Genomic DNA, 19,099 nt, shown 5'->3' with positions numbered 1-19,099 from the left:
ATCTGGAATAGAATATTATTTTACGCACAACACAAAATTTTGGGCGCACTTACCACAAATGAGGCCGGTACACGGTTGACCTTGTGCCAATAAATCCTACGGCCGCTTTTTTTACACTCGATTGCGATTATACATCGTGCATGTTCCAGCCGTTGTATTCCCGAGGAATCCCCGAGCCGTTCTCGCCAGAGCACAGCGTTAAATACCAAAAAATAAGAGCAAAGCTGGAAAGGAAATCGATTATTCTGTACCATCCATGCATACGCAAAACTTTGGATTACTGGCATCGTGAATATAGGTTAGGTATAAATTTATAGATTGATACTTACCGCCATATATCGGAGACTTTTATAATGATCAACTTGTTATCATGGCGATTTCCATAATGATCGTAGAGAGATCAAACAAGTGGACGTACGAGAACTCACATCGCACGCAAGATCGTACGATCTCCCGACTTTTGACCATAAATTTTCAAGAATGCTCAAAAATACGAGCGATGATCTTCTCAAACGGTGGCTGCCAAAAATATGCCATATTTTAGTAATGGTAAGAAAGTTATACAATCCACATAATTAAAATAATAACTAAATAATTACAATAAATTTAATTAACAACTAAATGTTAATTAACTATTACTACATTATTAACTAAATGTTAACAATGTTAGTCGATTAACAACAAATTTGGTTAAATTGTTATCAATATGTCAATGTTGTCAGCATTTTGCTTACTGAGAAATTAATAAAAAATTAATTTAATTAATATAAATTTTATTATTTTTTATTATTTGTATTTAATTGTATCAAAATTTCTGTATTAAGGCGTCAAAGAAGGGAAATTTGCCATCAATGAACGACCCACAATATAACAGATTCTTTAATTGCCTTGCCTATGTTATGGAAGATCAATTGAGAGATTTATGTTTGCGTTCAATGAAGGATTATATCGATTATCTTATGGACGTAGGCGTAAGTAGATATAGATTTAAACATATAACGGTTTCTATATTTTGATTGAATGCATTAAATTATCTCGAACAGTATACAAATTGTGGTTTTAACATAAACATCGTGGTAAGAAATATGGCCATCATTTTTGAACCTACATTCAAAGCATTTATGGATGGACTTTTAATGCTGCTGAATTCTCTTTATGATGCTGTAACAACATTACCACGTGCAGAGGTAAAACTGAAGTGGATTCATGGTTCATCCGAATTGCTTAAAGTATGTATTAAATTTAAACTTAAACTGTTTTTATATATATATAAAACATTTTGTAATAACTCAATAAAATTATTTATTAAATTATTACATAAATATGTAAATTAGATATTTATGTAATTTATGATACTCGTGTATTCATGTAATTTTTTATAATTATGTAATTTTTAAAATTATAAAAAGTAGAAATTATGAGTAAAATTATATTATAAAATTGTAATTATTAAATTCAATAAAATTATTATCAGTAATCATAACTTATTGTAATTATTTCTAGAATTTTTAGTGATTTTTATAATTATTAGATTATTATTAATAAAATTATGTTATAAAAATACAATAATTAAACTTCCTCTATATTTCCATAGCCAATAATTTCTGCAGACCTCCTTGAGCAGCACGGAAATACAATATCAAATTTAATTGAACGATACAAAACTGATGCAGAATTACAACTGCAGGAGTTTGAAAAATATGTGAATTTAATAAATGACGAGGATGTGAATTACGTGCAAGATTTTCTAAAAGCCCAACCACCTAATCCATACGAGAAATATTGCGAACTCATCGATTATTATGATCGGATGAGCAAGAAGATTCCACTAGAATTTTATCGGACGTCTTTTACCGAACTCTTCGAAGTGCGCAGGCATTATATTATAGAACACATCATTTCTACGGCCACACAACTTAAAGGCGAACTGGTTTCAAAGATGATCGCTGATTATCAACAAAAAGCTCGAGCGTAAGTCTCGCTGTTTAAATATATTTTCTTTTGCATTTAAAAATAATTTCGCAATTTAAGAAATCTAATAATGATTCTATGCAATTATCAGTATAGGAGATTTGTATCAAAATATTGCGAATCAGGCATTAAGTACACCGCCCAATACATCAGAACTTATGAAACTACAGGCTTTTATACACACATCCGAAACAGAAACTGTTTTCGAATTAGAGAATCGATTGAGAGAAGTAATGAAATATATAACATTTTTATCAGATTATCATCATTTAACGCCCGTCGAGTTGAAAAGCAATAATTTTGCTTTCCACTGGTGAGTGTGTTCTAGTGTGATAATTTAATTTGCAATAATATTTACACTTTAACTTAGTGCGCAAACTGGATTAATTAATATACATAGAGAAATTATTTAAATAATATACATTTATATATAAATCCTGACTAATTGAGTTGGAACTTTGATATATCAGGTATTATAGAATGGCTGAAATTTTCGAAAAGCATCGCGAGATAGTTGCAAGTAAAACAGGCGAATATCAGGCGACACTCAAAGGCAGAATCGAAAAGTTTGAACAGGATCTTCAAACATACGCAAAGTACTGCGACGAGTTGCAATATTGGGGCAATATCGAGGAGATACATCGATACAAAAAAAAGGCTACGAGTCTCGATAATAAGTTGATTGCCGCCATGGATACAATCGTGGAATTCAATGAAGAGGAAAAATTATTCGGCTGGGAAATGTCGCAGTATCCTTTAAGAAAAAAGGTAACACAAGAAAGTAGCATAGCCTAACTTTATCAATTTACATCTATTTTTATATTTGCGTTTCGCATTTTCCCCGCAGTTTAATAATTCAATGAAATTATGTGGACTAAGCTTTTAAATTTTTTTGCGAAGGATGTAAAAAATTCGGTGTCTTAAATTTCTATTCTATCTCTAGCTTTCTTTTTCACGGAAGTAATATTAATTAATATTATCATTTTTATCCGATCAGGTAGCTGATAAATTGACACCTTATAAAAAATTCTATGACATCGCCTGCGAGTTTTTAACTAACTATGATACTTGGACGGAAGCTATGGTGGGCTCACACGATCCTGAAACAATCGAATCCGAAACCATGGTTGCATTTCGCACAGTGTTCAAGCTGGAAAAGACTTTTCAAGAACCGGCGGTAAGAAAATTGGCGGAGATCGTGAGGACGAAAATCGAAGATTTCAAAGAGAACATGCCGGTGATACTGACTCTTGGAAATCCTTGCATGAAAAGTCGTCATTGGGAGCAGGTCTCGGAGATTGTTGGGTTTCCGATAAAAGTCGATCAATACATGACGCTAGCCAAGGTAAAAGCAAACCCAACTAATTCGTCATTGCCGGGTCGTAATCGCATTTGTATCCGCAGATTCTCGACTACGGTCTAGGCGATTACGTAGCGAAATTCGAAGTGATATCCGAGGCGGCCACCAAAGAGGGCAACTTGGAGAAAGCCTTGTTCAGGATGTACTCCGACTGGGCGGATATCGCATTTACCGTGAATCCTTATCGCGACACCGGCACATATGTTATTGCTAGCGTGGATGAGATACAACTGTTGCTCGACGATCACCTAACAAAAACCCAGACTATGAAAAATTCTCTTTACATAAAGCCGTTTGAAAAAGAAACTCTGTAGGTTCACGAAGCTTTAACGTGTAAAAAAATTCTTTTTTAATCGATCTTAATATGTTAACTGTAAAAAAAAAAAAAATTATAAATCATTTTATGTTGTCAGCGAATGGGAACTTAAATTGCTTTTGCTGCAAGATATTATGGACTACTGGCTGAAAGTACAAGGGACATGGATGTATCTCGAACCGATTTTCTCGTCGCCCGATATACAGCAACAGATGCCGGAGGAGAGTCGACGATTTAGCGCCGTAGACAAAGTTTGTAATTATTCACAATACGAAAGAAATGATCTCGTGGCGATACGTAAATCTTAAACAGCCTACAGTACAAATGCACGCGTAAAACAGATTTGGAAAGAACTGATGACCATAGTCTCGGCTGACCCGGGAGTTATGATCGTCGTTGTGATCGATAAGATGTTGGATCGTCTGAAAAAGTGCACCAACTTGCTCGACTTGGTGCAAAAAGGACTCGCCGCTTACCTGGAGAAGAAGAGGCTTTACTTTCCGCGATTTTTCTTCCTCTCGAACGACGAGCTCTTGGAAATATTGTCTGAAACGAAGGATCCCACGCGGTAAGCTCTTCGGCGGTCAAATATTTGACGGAATTTAATTCAGCATTCATCTTCTAATTGTTATCGCAGAGTGCAGCCGCATTTGAAGAAGTGCTTCGAAGGCATCGCAAGATTGGAATTTACCGATAACATGGAGGCCACAGCTATGATGTCGTCCGAAGGGGAGGTGATTATTCTTGAGGATATAATCGATACAGCTGCCGCACGAGGACAAGTGGAAAAGTGGCTTCGCGAGCTCGAGGCTGATATGAAGAAGAGCGTGAAGGAGCAGGTCAATCGAGATAAAAGACGATAAGCTCTTACCACTAGTATGCCATCAGAATGATACGTTACGATATGATCTTCCTTCAGGTGATATGTGCCAAAGACGCCTTTCTCACTAAACCCAGGAGTCAATGGGCTCTAGAGTGGCCAGGCCAGACCATCCTTTGCGTCAGCAAACTGTACTGGACGGCGGATATTAACGACAGGCTGCCGAAGGAGCCTGAAAATTTAACAGATTATATAGAAACGTGCACGCACGAGCTTAACGAAATTGTCAAGCTTGTTCGCGGCAAACTATCAACGCAAAATCGAACGACTTTAGGTCGGTGTTCTACAAATGATAAAAATGTATTCGGCAGTCCAGAAATCATTCCCTTTTTTTTTTATTTATAGAAGCTTTAGTAACATTGGATGTCCACAGTCGCGATGTGTTGGTGCAGTTGTGCGAACAAGGCGTAAACCAGGTCACGGACTTCAAGTGGCTTTGCCAATTAAGATACTACTGGATGGTAAGTAGACTTAAATGCGACATGTTTCCTCCGATTATATATATTTACAACGTACGTAAAAAAAAAAGAGACATTTTCAATTGATTTCGGAATGAAAAAAAGTCCCTTTTCTTACTTTTTCCAGTTTCGAGCATTTGTTATAGATTTTTGTCAGTTTCGTTAGAACTTCTATTTCTTAATGTGTTTTTTGTTTGTAGGATGAGAACTTATATACGATGATGATAAACTCTACGCTGGGTTATGCATACGAGTACCTGGGCAATACGTCGCGATTAGTGATAACGCCGCTCACCGATCGATGTTATCGCACCTTGTTCGGCGCACTTAGCCTACATCTCGGCGGTGCGCCGGAAGGACCTGCTGGAACAGGAAAAACGGAGACTACGAAAGATCTAGCGAAGGCGGTTGCCAAGCAATGCGTTGTGTTTAATTGCTCGGAGGGGCTAGATTATATCGCACTTGGCAAATTTTTCAAAGTATGAATTCGAAAAACTTGATTTAGAATAAGCAAATAGACGAATCTAATTAACAGTTATTTAAATTAAAAATATTTGTTTATTCGTTCAAAGAGGACGAGTGCGAGTAATAATAAATATATTATTCACGTAGCAATTTCCTTCCTTCGCATTTAGATACGAATTAATATTCCAAATTATATCTCAGGGATTAGCCAGCACAGGTGCATGGTCTTGCTTCGACGAGTTCAATCGTATCGATCTGGAAGTCTTATCGGTCGTGGCGCAGCAAATCTTGACCATTCAACGAGCAATACACGCGGAGAAGAAAACCCTGATATTCGAGGATACGGAATTGACGTTGGATCGCACCTGCGCGGTATTCATCACAATGAATCCGGGATACGCGGGGAGAACAGAATTGCCGGACAATCTGAAGGCTTTGTTTCGGCCGGTGGCTATGATGGTGAGCTGAGGAATGTGCTTGAAAAGATCGGTTTACGTTACACTTCAATGATACGTTTCGACAGGTACCCGATTACGCTTTAATAGCGGAGAACACGTTGTACTCGTACGGATTCTACAATGCGAGACCTTTATCTGTAAAGATAGTCATCGCGTATAAATTGTGCTCGGAGCAACTGTCCAGCCAGAATCATTACGACTACGGCATGAGGGCGGTGAAGTCCGTTCTAATAGCGGCGGGAAACTTGAAGTTGAAATATCCGGAAGAAAATGAGGACATTTTAATCTTGCGCAGTATCAAAGACGTGAATTTACCCAAGTTTCTCAGCGAAGATATACCCCTGTTTCACGTACGTCCGCGTTTGTGCGCGTCTTTTTAAACAAGGGAAAAATCGTAAGGGATATATGTCATTTTCAGGGTATCACTTCGGATCTTTTTCCAAACGTACAACTTCCGGAGCCGAATTACGTGCACTTAAACGCCTCTACGCGTCAAGCGTGCGCCGCTGCGAACATCCAATGTGTCCCCGTATTTCTGGAGAAAGTTCAACAGATCTATGAAATGATGTTAGTGAGGCATGGATTCATGATCGTCGGGTATTCCTTTGCCGGCAAGACCACGGCCTACAAAATGCTGGCCGACGCACTCGAGATTTGCGAAGAAAACGTGAGCGGCCTGCGCGAACATTAATTTGTATTCCGAAATTTCTGTCGGAAGAATGAATTGCGTAAAAGTAAATTGATTAAACTCGATTGATCTTCTACAGAATCTGATGAATGAACACAAGGTGGAGATGACGGTGATCAATCCGAAGTCGATAACACTGGGACAGTTGTACGGACAGTTCGATCCAGCGTCGCACGAATGGAGCGACGGTATTCTGGCCACCAGCTATCGAGCTTTTGCCACTTCGACGAACGACAACAGGAAGTGGTTGGTCTTCGACGGCCCGATAGACGCGATATGGATCGAGAGTATGAACACCGTTCTCGACGACAACAAGAAACTCTGTCTAATGAGCGGAGAAATCATTCAGCTGGCACCGACGACCAGCTTGATATTCGAGCCGTTAGATCTAGAAGCTGCTTCGCCGGCCACGGTGTCTCGCTGCGGTAAATAGAGTAGCAACAAACGAAAATAAAATCTGGAATGAAGTGTCTTTTTTTTTTTTTAGGGCGTCTATAAGACGTCTTATCTGGAATCATAAGAATGTATTGCTCGAAACAGGAATGATTTATATGGAGCCTGGAGCGTTGGGATGGGAGCCGATATTAAATTCCTGGATAGCGAAACTGCCGGAAGTAATAGACGAATGGCTACGAAGCTTCCTATACGAGTCGCTGTTCCTCAGATTCTGCAAACCCCTTTTTCACCTGTTACGTCGGTGCAACTTGAAGGTGGAACATTTGTTGTTATAAATATGCTGGAAGATAAAATGCGATAATGGACTGTATTTGATCGATTTGCAGGAAATATGTCCGATGCCCGATTCGAATCTTCTGCGATCCATCACTTATCTCATGGACTGTTTTATAAGGGACTTTTATAATGAAGAAGTCGTGAAGAATATAAGCGAGCTTGATCTCCGAGCGCAAATAGAGGTGGAAATTCAACGACGAAATAATTGAAATAAAATATTGCAGATGATGATGGATTAAATTAAATATTTACGCAGGGTTCGTTCTTCTTTTCGTGTATCTGGGCGATGGGAGGCACTTTGCAAGCTCAACACAGAGTACGATTTAGCATTCTGTTTCGCGGGCTTCTGGAGAAAGAATTCCCCGTTGTTCTGATGAACGAGTTTCAGTTGAAAGAACCGATTCCGCCGCCTTCGAAACCTTATATCTTTGTCATGCCGAGAGATCATCTGGTGTTTGATTACAGATTTATTAAGGAAGCAAGTATATATAGAGATATATTTGTCAAAATTCATTTTTCCGATATCTAGATAATAAAATTGTATCCGAAAGGCTTCATTCAAACCTGTCTTGTGTCGTTTAATTATTGATTATCTTTTAAATGAAACACTCTTTAATCACACCCTGCTAAATTTGCGTCATATTTTTGAACAGGGCAAGGGAAAATGGAAATTATGGTCGGACGAGCTGATATTCGCGCCACCGATTCCCCGTGACATCCCCGTCAATCAAATAATCGTGCCAACCGTAGAAACGATAAGATATACGGCGCTCTTTCAAATGCTGGTGCAACACGAAAAGCCGGTGCTTTTCGTTGGCCCAACGGGGACCGGAAAGTCGGTGTACATAATCGACTTTCTACTGAAGAAGAACAACGCCGCGGTGAACAAGCCATTGTTCATCAATTTCTCCGCGCAGACCACCGCTAATCAAACTCAAGATATTATTATGAGCAAATTAGATCGCAGGCGTAAGGGGGTTTACGGCCCACCTATTGGCAAGCGTTGGATCGTCTTTGTCGATGACGTCTCGATGCCGATGAAAGAAACGTTTGGGGCGCAACCGCCTATAGAATTATTGCGGCAATGGTTGGACCATTGGCAATGGTAAACAAAAATGTCTCCAATTTTTTCCCTTTCATTCATAAAGCTTAATTTTTGAATTTCAATACGTAATTTATAATTTTGTGAATTTTAATATGTAATTCACAGAATTATATATTCGAGCAATAATGCGTCGATTTCGATATCTGCAGTTTGTTAATTATTTTTTCATAGGTACGACAGAAGGGAAGGGACGCTCATAAAATTGATTGAGATTCAATTAATGTGTGCTATGGCTCCGCCAATCGCCGGTAAAGATGTTACTCCGCGATTCAAACGACACTTCTTCGTTCTGGCAATATCCGAATTCGAGGACAACGTAATGATCACGATATTTAGCAGAATCGTTCTGTGGCATCTCGATACGAGGTTTGTAAATGTGAAAATATTCCCTAGGAATATTTAGAATATATTTTAAATCCGAAATCATTATTTTGTTCCCAATTGAAAACTATATTTTTTTTCGTATTTAGGGGCTTCAGCAAAGAGTTCGATCCGTGCATTGACCAAATTGTCCTCGCAACGTTAGATATTTATAAACAAAGCTTGCGCAATCTGTTACCGACGCCTGCGAAATGCCATTACATGTTTAACCTTCGAGATTTCTCCAGAGTCATCCAGGTTATTCGTAACATTCTTATATATATTATTAACTTTTAGAAAAAAAAATTCGTTATTAATTGCCGCAATGAATTACAACGTAGGGAGTTCTGTTATCGGTCCCGGAAACCATGCCCGCGCTCTCAAATATGAAGCGATTGTGGGTTCACGAGATACTCCGTGTATTCGGCGACCGTTTAGTCGACGAAGCCGACATCAAATGGCTAATACGTCAGACAGGCGTGACGCTGAAGCAACGTATGGAAGTCTCAATGGAGGAACTCTTTGAAGACATGCTAATTACTACAAAGAAAGAGTTTGCTAAACATGTAAGATCTCGTAGTTTCTTCGTTAATTGAAAATAAAAAAACTACACTTCACTTCTTGCAGATCACCGTGGACATGTTACGAAACTTGATATATTGCGACTTCACCGATGCCAAGGCGGACATTCGCTTGTACCAAGAAGTTGTTGATTTAGAACAATTGCGAGAGATCGTGGAGACGTATCTTTCCGAATACAATTCGATGACGAGAAAGCCTATGAATCTAGTGTTGTTCCGGTAAATTTTCGTTAGATATATTTGATAAATGTAGCAATTTGCGATTGCGCTAAATGGAAGATAAATGGAAGATAACGTTCAGGTTCGCAATCGAGCATCTGTCGAAGATAGCTCGCATCATCAAGCAACCGCGGAGCCACGCTCTCCTCGTCGGCGTTGGCGGATCCGGAAGACAATCTTTAACCAGACTGGCGTCGCACATTTGCGACTACGACGTGCACCAAGTCGAAATCACGCAACAATACGGTATCCACGAGTGGCACGAGGATATCAAAGCCATCATGAGAAAAGCCACCGCTACCGAACTGCATTCTACTTTTCTCTACAGCGACACGCAGATTAAGGAGGAGAGCTTCTTGGAAGACGTCAGCAATATGCTCAACTCGGGAGAAGCAAGCGAATGATCTAATAATTTGTTTATTTATTTTTTATCGATGTAAGAAATTTACGCAAGAGTACGATTTTCATTCAGGTGCCCAACATATTCACGGCGGAGGAGAAGGCGGAGATATGCGAGAAGATGAGGCTGATTGACCGACAACGAGAGCGAGCGATGCAAACGGACGGCAGCCCCGCGGCGCTTTTCAACTTATTCGTGCAGATAACGCGCGATCAGTTGCACATTGTTGTCACTATGTCGCCCATCGGCGACGCGTTTAGAAATCGGATCAGGAAATTCCCGGCTTTAGTTAATTGTTGCACCATTGATTGGCTTCAGGTATTAAAATGTTCTAAAGTTATCAGATACGTCAATCAATATTCGCTATTTAAAAAGACAGACAGGAATAACGTTATTATTGATTATCGTCAAGTCGTGGCCCAAAGACGCCCTGCTGGCTGTCGCGACAAAATTCTTGTCCGCGATCGAACTTACGGATGACGAGAGGAAGGCCGGCATCGACATGTGCCAGTTCTTCCACATGTCCACTCAAAGACTAAGCGACGAATTCTTAGTTCGTTTAAACAGACGGAATTACGTGACGCCCACTTCTTATCTCGAAATGATCAACACATTCCAGAGTTTGCTTAGCAAACAACGCGGGTAAGTGCGACTTTCGTCCGAAATCTTCCCGTTTAACTCTCCGCAACGTTGCAGAGAAGTGCAGCACACTAAAGCTCGGTACGAGGGTGGTTTAGGCCAACTGGACGGCACACAGCGTCAGGTTGAGGAAATGCAGAATATGCTGAAACAGTTGCAACCGAAATTAATCGCGGCCACGCAGGACATCCAGAGAATGCTGGCCGATGTTGAGAAAGAAAACCAGGAAGTGGCGGAATTTGAGAAAGTGGTCAAGATCGATGAAATCGCGGCGCAAGTAAGATTGACCTGACTAATACACACACGTGTAAACACGATTGATATTACAACAAGAACAAGAATTCCAAATTTGATAAAACTGTGTCTGTAAACGTACTAAGAAAATTCTTGCTATTTAGGCAGCGGCGGACGAAGCGAATGTGATAAAAACTGAATGCGATGCTGATTTGGCTGAAGCCATGCCCATCTTAAAGCGGGCTCAAGCAGCGTTGGACACATTAACATTGGCGGATATCGCAGTGGTGAAGGCAATGAAGCATCCGCCATACGGCGTGAAGCTCATCGTGGAGAGCGTTTGTGTCCTCAGGGTGAGAAATTGCACGATAAAAAATAGCGTACACTTTCATTCGTGAGAAAATCCGGCACAATTATCACTGAATTATTAATTTCACGTCCTACGCTTGTTGGAATTTAAATTGTTACAGCAAATAAAGCCGGAGAAGGTGCAGAAGGACGGTGGTGTGTACGTCGACGATTATTGGAGGGCTGCTCTGAGAATGCTTAGCGATGCCAAATTCTTGGACTCATTGCTACACTTCGACAAGGACAATATACCCGACAAGGTAATAGAAACGATACGGAAGGAGTACTTGACCAATCCAGACTTCGACCCGGAGAAGATCAAGAAAGTTTCAACGGCTTGCGAGGGATTATGCCGTTGGGTCATCGCGATGTCCGAGTACGATATAATTGCCAAGATCGTCGCTCCTAAAAAACGAGCCCTGGCGGAGGCCGAAGCCGTCTATCACGGCGCTATAGAAACCTTAAATTTGAAGAAAGAACAATTGCGTCAAGTGCAGGTATTATTTAAACTTCGACAAAGCTCGTAATATCGAATAATGGACAGAATTCAATTTTTGAAGAAAGTAACAAAGATATGTCGATATGAAGACTTCGTACTAAAATTCAGTTTTTAAAATTCACGATTAGAAAAAACTATTGGATCTTCAAGAGATCCTAAATAGAAGAAAAGCGGACTTCCAAGCGATGTCGGATCAAGTGACCGACTGCGAGACGAAACTGAAGCGGGCCGAGGATCTTATCGGAGGATTAGGCGGAGAGTATGCGCGCTGGTCGCAAACCGCCAAAGAATTGGGCGACAAGTAAGAGCTAAAGCGTCGTTATTCGTTGCAAAGTTTCTTGCATGGAACGTCCAAATCCTTTTTTTTTTTTCCTAATCCTGCAGGTATTATCGTCTAACAGGCGATGTGATAATTGCGTCCGGCGTGGTGGCTTACTTGGGTCCATTCACTATGCCGTTTCGCGTGCAGCAAATACACAAATGGGTGCAATTGTGTACGAAGCTGCAAGTGATTTGCAGCCAGGATTTCCAACTGCGTGAAATACTCGGCGAACCAGTCTTGATTAGATCGTGGAACATCGCCGGGCTGCCCGCCGACGCGTTCTCCGTCGACAATGGAATTATCGTTATGTAAGTCAATTGCAGCCTCGATAACGAACTGTCGTTACGTAATTTTTTTGCGTTTTTAGGAATGCCAGGAGATGGCCATTGATGATAGATCCACAGAGCCAAGCCAATAAGTGGGTAAGGAATATGGAGAAGAGAAATAATATTAGCATTATTCGGCTCAGCCAATACGATTACGTGAGAATCTTGGAAAACGCGATACAACTTGGACAGCCGATATTGCTGGAAAACGTGGAGGAAAAATTAGACGCCGTTCTTGAGCCGATTCTTCTCAAACAAACGTTCAGGCATGGCGGCGCATTGTGCATAAAAGTGGGCGACGCCGTAGTAGAATATAACGCCAATTTTAGGTGCGCTGAGTTATATAAAGTATTCCATTTTAAATTTCAAAGCTTTCAAGATGTTTTGAGACATTAAACATACATATAATTATTATTATTATATTAACAGGCTTTATATCACGACAAAATTAAGAAATCCCCATTATTTACCGGAAATAGCTGTAAAAGTAACTTTGCTGAATTTTATGATAACGCCGAGCGGCTTGGAAGATCAGTTGCTTGGCATCGTAGTGGCGAGGGAAAGGCCAGACTTGGAATCCGAAAAGAATGTTTTGATCGTGCAGGGTGCGGCAAATAAAAAGTATGTTTCTTAATTTATCATACAGATCTAGTTTCACACGCGTTTTGCTTACATTCTTTTCAACTTTATTTTGCAGGATGCTGAAAGAGACGGAAGATAAAATTTTGGAGGTGCTTTCCGTGGCGGAAGGCAATATCTTAGAAGACGAGGAAGCTATCGACATTTTAACGTCGTCGAAAAACTTGAGCGACGACATTCACGCGAAGCAAGCGGCTATGGAAGTTACGGAGAAGTCGATCGACGTCGCGAGACTGCAGTATAAACCTATCGCAGCCTATTCGACCATACTCTTCTTCACGATAGGTATCGCAGTAACCGTTTAAAATGAATTACAACAATAATAATAAAGGAATCATTAATTTTAATCAGTCTATTTTTGTCGCAGCATCTCTGGCCAACATAGATCCAATGTATCAATATTCGCTGATCTGGTTCGTGAATCTTTTCAATTTGGCCATCACGAATACGGAGCCGGCCGACAATGTTCCACAACGTCTTAAGGATCTGACCAAATACTTCACGTATTCTCTCTATGTCAATATATGCAGATCACTGTTCGAGAAGGATAAATTGCTATTTACATTGCTTCTCGTTATCAATCTACGGAAAATGAGCGAGGAGCCGGAAACCGCGGCGCAATGGTTGTTTTTGCTAACTGGTGGAATAGGTTTAGACAATCCGTACGCCAATCCTGCCGAGTGGCTGCTAGTCAAGCAATGGGACGAGCTGTGCAGATTGGATAATATCAAAGGATTTGAAGTAAACTCTTTCAATCTTCTATTCAATCGCGCAATCAGATAATCGATATTCATAGAATGCACTAATCGACTTATAGGGCATCAGAAAATTCTTCTCCGAGTCTACCGGAGAATGGAAGAAGATATTCGATTCGAGGGAACCACAGAAGGAGCCCTTTCCGGCACCGTACGACGGTTTGAATTTGTTCGAACGACTGTTGATTCTGCGATGTATTCGGCCCGATAAAATGATCTCCGCGGTGCAAATATTCGTGGAAGGTAGGCAAATATATATCGAGAGGATATAAATATTGATCGACAAATATTGACTCCGATTCGAATATTATAGAACAATTAGGCGCACAATATATGGAAGCGCCTCCTTTCGACTTGGCATCCTCCTATGCGGATTCTGACTGTTGCATTCCGCTGATATTCGTCTTGACTCCCGGCGCCGATCCGGCGCAAACTTTGTTGGCATTCGCCGACGAGCAAGGATACGGCGCCGATCGCCTTTTCTACTTGTCTCTCGGCCAAGGTAAATATCTGCGAGATAAAGATTCGTCACGCGAACTAACCACGCTGTCGCGCCAGGTCAAGGACCAATAGCGGAAGGATTGATAAGAGAGGGTGTGTTTCACGGCAATTGGGTGGTGTTGCAAAATTGTCATCTGGCCAAGAGCTGGATGCCGACTTTGGAGAAGATCTGCGAGGGTCTGATACCCGACACGATTCATCCCGACTTCCGACTATGGCTAACCAGCTATCCGGCGGAACACTTTCCCACGACGGTCCTTCAGAACGGCATCAAGATGACGAACGAGCCGCCGAAAGGGCTCAGAGCGAACATCCTGAGATCCTACGCGAGCGATCCGATTAGTAATCCGGAGTTCTTTGAAGGCTGCGCTCAGAGCGAATATTTTAAGAAGCTTCTCTATTCATTGTGCTTCTTCCACGCGACCGTGCAAGAAAGGCGGAAGTTCGGCCCGATCGGTTGGAATATTCCCTACGAATATAACGAGACTGATTTGAGAATCAGCATTCTGCAATTGAAAATGTTCCTGGACGACTATCAGGACGTGCAGTTTGCCGCACTGAAGTATCTCACGGGCGAATGCAATTACGGAGGAAGAGTCACGGACGAATGGGACCGTAGAACGTTGAATACTATCCTGGCGAAATTCTATTGTCTGTGAGTATTGAGAGATTGTATAATTTTAATCCGAAGATCGGGAGATTATTATTTATGTCGTTGTTTAGAGAACTGTTGACTGAAGAAATATACTACTTCGACCCAACGTCCACTATTTATTACTGTCCGACTGTCACAGAATACGAAGCTTATCTCGAATACACAAGAAAACTTCCGATAATTACTGAAGCAAGTGTGTTTGGCATGAATGAGAATGCTGACATTCTTAAAGATCAGCGAGAAACAAATTTACTATTCTCTTCACTGCTACTCACGCAGGTAATTTTTTCTCTGAATTTTTTACTAAACAATAATGATGATTATTATATCGCATTCATCCCTTTTCTTATTAATTTCATTGAACATTATTCAGGATCGAACGGTACGTAATTATAATATTGTCGCAAAAAGTTATTACATTAATTTATGACTAATTATATTTTATATATTTTTTTATTGCTCATTCTCAGGATCTTTGGCAAGTTAAGGTATGCTATCTCCTTTCAATGTGATGGTTTGATGATAAAAATATAATTATTGGTTAATTTAACGCAATCTTAATGACTAAATCTTAATGATTCACGTTAAACTTAGCCTTAGCTTTTCGTTAATCAAGGATCTCAAAAATCCAGGATTTCAGAGCTTAAGACAGCTCCCTAAATGAACAAAAATAATCTAAGTAAAGATAAAGATAACCTATTTTACTTTTTATCTTAGGAAGCAGTCAAATCCGGATTGAGACAAGCGTCTGATGACGAAGTTGTTTACGGCATCGCGACAGAAATCTTGGACAAGCTACCGAACGATTACGATTTGGTTGCAGCACTCGCTAAATATCCCATGTTATACAGTCAAAGCATGAATACCGTACTGGTGCAAGAGATGGATAGGTTTAACAAATTATTACGCTGCATAAGAAGCAGCCTTATCAATATACGAAAAGCTATCAAAGGTACTTATTCATTCTTCAAAAAAAGATATGCATATAAGTAAAATATTACTAATTATTAATTTAAATTATTAATTCCATCTTTATCTTGCCAAAAATATTACAATAAAAATGAAAATAACTATAGCTTGAAAAATTATAACGATATTTCACTCAGGTATGATCATGATGTCCTTTGAACTTGAAGATATTTACGAGGCAATATTGACAAGCAAAATACCTCTCGTATGGAAACAAAATTCCTATCCATCTCTGAAGCCTTTGGGTGGTTATATCAACGACTTCCTACAACGTTTAACATTTCTACAGGTAATTGTCTATGTGTTGTTTTTCATATTTTGTTTTTCTACAATTTGAATATTTTTTACATATGTGTGAATTTATCATTATACAGAAATGGTATGACGAAGGGCCACCCGTTACATTCTGGTTACCAGGATTTTACTTTACGCAAGCATTTTTAACTGGCATACGGCAAAATTATGCGCGAAAATATAAGATCCCTATAGATCTTCTTGCGTTTGATTTCATAATCCTGACAGACACTGTTTTCGATTCAGCACCAGAGGACGGTGTTTATATTTATGGATTATTTTTAGACGGTGCAAGATTTGATATGAAGAAAATGTCTATAGAAGAAAGCTTTCCTAAAGTGCTTTACGACAATGTACCCTTTGTGAGTGCTTTTATTCTCCCATAAAGATATATTGATCAATGTAATATTTTTCAAATAATTATTTACGCCATCAATTCAAATAGTGGATTTAACTAATATTGTAAAATAGATATTTGATGGAATGTACAAGTATTGTATTCATGTACAGTTTTATCGCAGGGCATATTTTCAATCTTCTTTTTTTTTTTATATATATCACTGGATGAACTTACCTTTTTACAACACACGTTGTAGATGTGGCTGATACCGATGAAGAAGCAGGATATCAAAGAAAGGCAATCATACGTCTGTCCACTTTATAAAACCTCCGATCGTCGCGGGATATTGTCCACTACAGGTCACTCCACAAACTTTGTCATAGCCATGTGGCTGCCCACGGTGAAGCCGCCGGAGCACTGGATTATAAGAGGAGTCGCTATGCTTTGTCAACTCAGTGAATAAAAAATATCAACGTAACACTGTATGTAAATTGTTCTTCCATCCTAACCTTTATCACTGCGCTGATAGGTTATGTATTTTAGTATGATTAGAAAAAGTGTTTTCCGCGCTGTTTCAGAATGTAAAAGTTGACAAGCTCATTATTTTTTTGATCAAACCACGTAAAACTGACGCAAGCTATGTCAGCTGATTAAGTAAATTATTTTCTCCTTCCTTTTCTTCGTTTTTTTAGAGAAATTCGCTCGAAGTATGCTCTCCATGCTCTTTGGATAATCCTGACGGCTCGATTTTGTGTAAAGAGTTTCAGTTTCTCAGTAAAGACTTTCATCAGCGCAATTTCTCGCTCGTTTTTATATTGAATGTACAATGTCCGTTGTACAGCCAACTGGGCCTGATAAAAAAAAAGTAATGACAGTTCGGTAGAATTGTACTTAGTGTCAGTAGTATTTTAACATATTAATTGCGCACTTTTACACATTTGAGATATATTTCTGTCTAATTTTACGCATTAAAGTATTTTTGACGTAAAGTATACATATTGAATACTTAAATTCAGAAATATATTACAAACCTCCATACTCTCCGTTTCTGTTTTAAGAACTTCCTTATCTTTCGACAATTTCTCCATCAAAGCGTGAGCCGCGCCAATATCGCAATCATATTTAGCGATAAGATCTTTGTATTCTTGCTCAATTTTCGCACTAAAACATGAAATCAATTAGTATATGTTTTTCAATGTTCCTCAGATAATAAATTACTTGAATAAAATTTTATTAATTTATGGAAATCAATCTGTACTCACCACTCATCGAAAAGTTTCTTTTCGGTTATCGCATTAAATTCCACGATGCTGTGCAATTGACGTTCTGCCGATTCTATTTCAGATTGCAATTGCTTTTTTCGTGCTTCCTGTTGTTCTTTTACAATCAGCATCTTCTGCATCGATTCTTTCCTAGAAATTATAAAGTTTGTTAAAAAATTATATAAAATTTATTCTACGATTATATATATTGCAGCGACAATTTTTATTTTATTAATTTATAACACAATGTCTCTCAATACATTTCTTTTGGTATCTCCACTTCCGATGTTTCCCTTATGTTCTTCATTATCTCTTCCTCGTCATTTACGCAGGTAACGATATCTTTCAGAAAAATTTCGGATTTCGTATTTTGTTCTTCAGATATATTCTGCAAAACTGCCAACGAATGCTTTAGTTTGCGCTTGAAATATGTAGTTAAAAATATATTATTTTAACACGTAATGCAATATACCTTCAAGCTCTGACAAAGCTTCCGCTACTTTCTTCTGGCAATCGTGCAAATTGATAATGTGCATGCGTTCTACTTCAGGAGTTTTTTTCATTCGAGATATAACTAATGTTTTGAAAAGTTCAGTAAGATCAATGATTTCCCGAAGCAACGGCAAATTTTGAACATCGTGTTTATCAATCTATTAAATAATAATAATATAATGTTAATTTGAGCAACTTACTATCTTTAAAATTATTTATTTATTTTTGTTATCCTTATATGTACTATGCATTTTAATTCTTATTATTTGAAACAATTTCTAAATAGAATATTTAATTATATAAAAAAGGAAAATATAAGAGGGGAAAGGAGGGGGGGGGGGGATTATAAAATAACGAATACTTTAAATGGAATACTTTAAATGAAATAAAATAGTATTTGCAGAAAAAAGTAATACTCTTAAAGAAGACAAAGAAATTCATTCATTTAAATAGATCATTTTCATAATACTAGTTTCTGAGGCTATTTCCAACGTTCGTTTTGTTAACTTTAACCGCCGGCTTGAGCCGTTGAATATACCTCCGATTCTTACCTTGCTCGTAATGCCCGTCAAAAGTTTCTCCATTCGAACTATCGAAATCGTGTTGTCTTCTCTTTCGCTCATGTTTAATGCGTTGCTTCTTTATTAGCAATCTTCTAATCTTTATTACTTGTAGAATTATCTGAATAATAAATACATGCATCTATGATTCTTCATTTCGATTTAACAACTCAGCAATTTTGATAGCGCACCTAGCGGTATCGCGTGGTACTAGCTAGACATCACCCGATGTTACCTTCTATCGATATAGAAGGGATCCTCTGATAACTAA

General features: G+C 39.0%; 2 protein-coding genes across 2 annotated transcripts; one reads left to right on the top strand and one right to left on the bottom strand.

The window, feature by feature from the left end:
• The first annotated feature begins 5 nt into the window (after window positions 1-5).
• On the top strand, window positions 6-16,992 carry LOC105677869 (dynein axonemal heavy chain 7-like). The gene is made up of 49 exons (XM_067358687.1): window positions 6-298; window positions 396-549; window positions 825-971; window positions 1,044-1,229; window positions 1,595-1,971; window positions 2,063-2,284; window positions 2,442-2,739; window positions 2,969-3,316; window positions 3,376-3,641; window positions 3,745-3,898; window positions 3,989-4,215; window positions 4,285-4,486; window positions 4,567-4,801; window positions 4,873-4,988; window positions 5,186-5,464; window positions 5,652-5,909; window positions 5,974-6,258; window positions 6,327-6,575; window positions 6,676-7,021; window positions 7,137-7,306; window positions 7,379-7,510; window positions 7,585-7,806; window positions 7,982-8,433; window positions 8,605-8,799; window positions 8,904-9,051; window positions 9,135-9,359; window positions 9,421-9,593; window positions 9,676-9,985; window positions 10,066-10,311; window positions 10,406-10,635; window positions 10,690-10,909; window positions 11,031-11,219; window positions 11,337-11,711; window positions 11,842-12,014; window positions 12,098-12,343; window positions 12,403-12,690; window positions 12,791-12,982; window positions 13,059-13,285; window positions 13,368-13,741; window positions 13,818-13,998; window positions 14,069-14,257; window positions 14,314-14,911; window positions 14,980-15,190; window positions 15,285-15,293; window positions 15,382-15,399; window positions 15,629-15,863; window positions 16,018-16,169; window positions 16,255-16,536; window positions 16,771-16,992. The coding sequence occupies exons 1-49, from the start codon at window positions 141-143 to the stop codon at window positions 16,975-16,977; spliced, it is 11,376 nt and encodes a 3,791-aa protein (XP_067214788.1). The 5' UTR covers window positions 6-140; the 3' UTR covers window positions 16,978-16,992.
• LOC105677965 (dynein regulatory complex protein 10-like) lies at window positions 16,771-19,022 on the bottom strand. The gene is made up of 6 exons (XM_012376891.2): window positions 18,820-19,022; window positions 18,249-18,426; window positions 18,037-18,172; window positions 17,777-17,926; window positions 17,546-17,675; window positions 16,771-17,365 (listed from the first exon to the last, which is right to left on the bottom strand). Exons 1-6 carry the CDS (start codon window positions 18,889-18,891, stop codon window positions 17,174-17,176), a joined length of 858 nt encoding a protein of 285 aa, XP_012232314.2. The 5' UTR covers window positions 18,892-19,022; the 3' UTR covers window positions 16,771-17,173.
• Window positions 19,023-19,099: the final 77 nt, after the last annotated feature.

Source organism: Linepithema humile, chromosome 7 (assembly GCF_040581485.1).
Source record: "Linepithema humile isolate Giens D197 chromosome 7, Lhum_UNIL_v1.0, whole genome shotgun sequence".
NCBI classification, from domain to species: domain Eukaryota; kingdom Metazoa; phylum Arthropoda; class Insecta; order Hymenoptera; family Formicidae; genus Linepithema; species Linepithema humile.
The sequence above is the reverse complement of the archived record's forward strand: the minus strand, read 5'-3'. Positions and strand labels throughout refer to the sequence as shown.

Excerpts from the sequence above, each read along its gene's own strand:
- LOC105677869 (XM_067358687.1), top strand. The coding sequence starts at position 141 with ATGTTCCAGCCGTTGTATTCCCGAGGAATCCCCGAGCCGTTCTCGCCA. Across the intron at positions 4,989-5,185 it reads AATTAAGATACTACTGGATG|GATGAGAACTTATATACGAT; the intron begins GTAAGTAGACTT and ends TTTTGTTTGTAG. Across the intron at positions 12,015-12,097 it reads GCCAAAGAATTGGGCGACAA|GTATTATCGTCTAACAGGCG; the intron begins GTAAGAGCTAAA and ends CTAATCCTGCAG.
- LOC105677965 (XM_012376891.2), bottom strand. The coding sequence starts at position 18,891 with ATGAGCGAAAGAGAAGACAACACGATTTCGATAGTTCGAATGGAGAAA. Across the intron at positions 17,927-18,036 it reads GTGGAGATACCAAAAGAAAT|GAAAGAATCGATGCAGAAGA; the intron begins GTATTGAGAGAC and ends TATAATTTCTAG. Across the intron at positions 17,366-17,545 it reads CAGAAACGGAGAGTATGGAG|GCCCAGTTGGCTGTACAACG; the intron begins GTTTGTAATATA and ends TTTTTTTATCAG.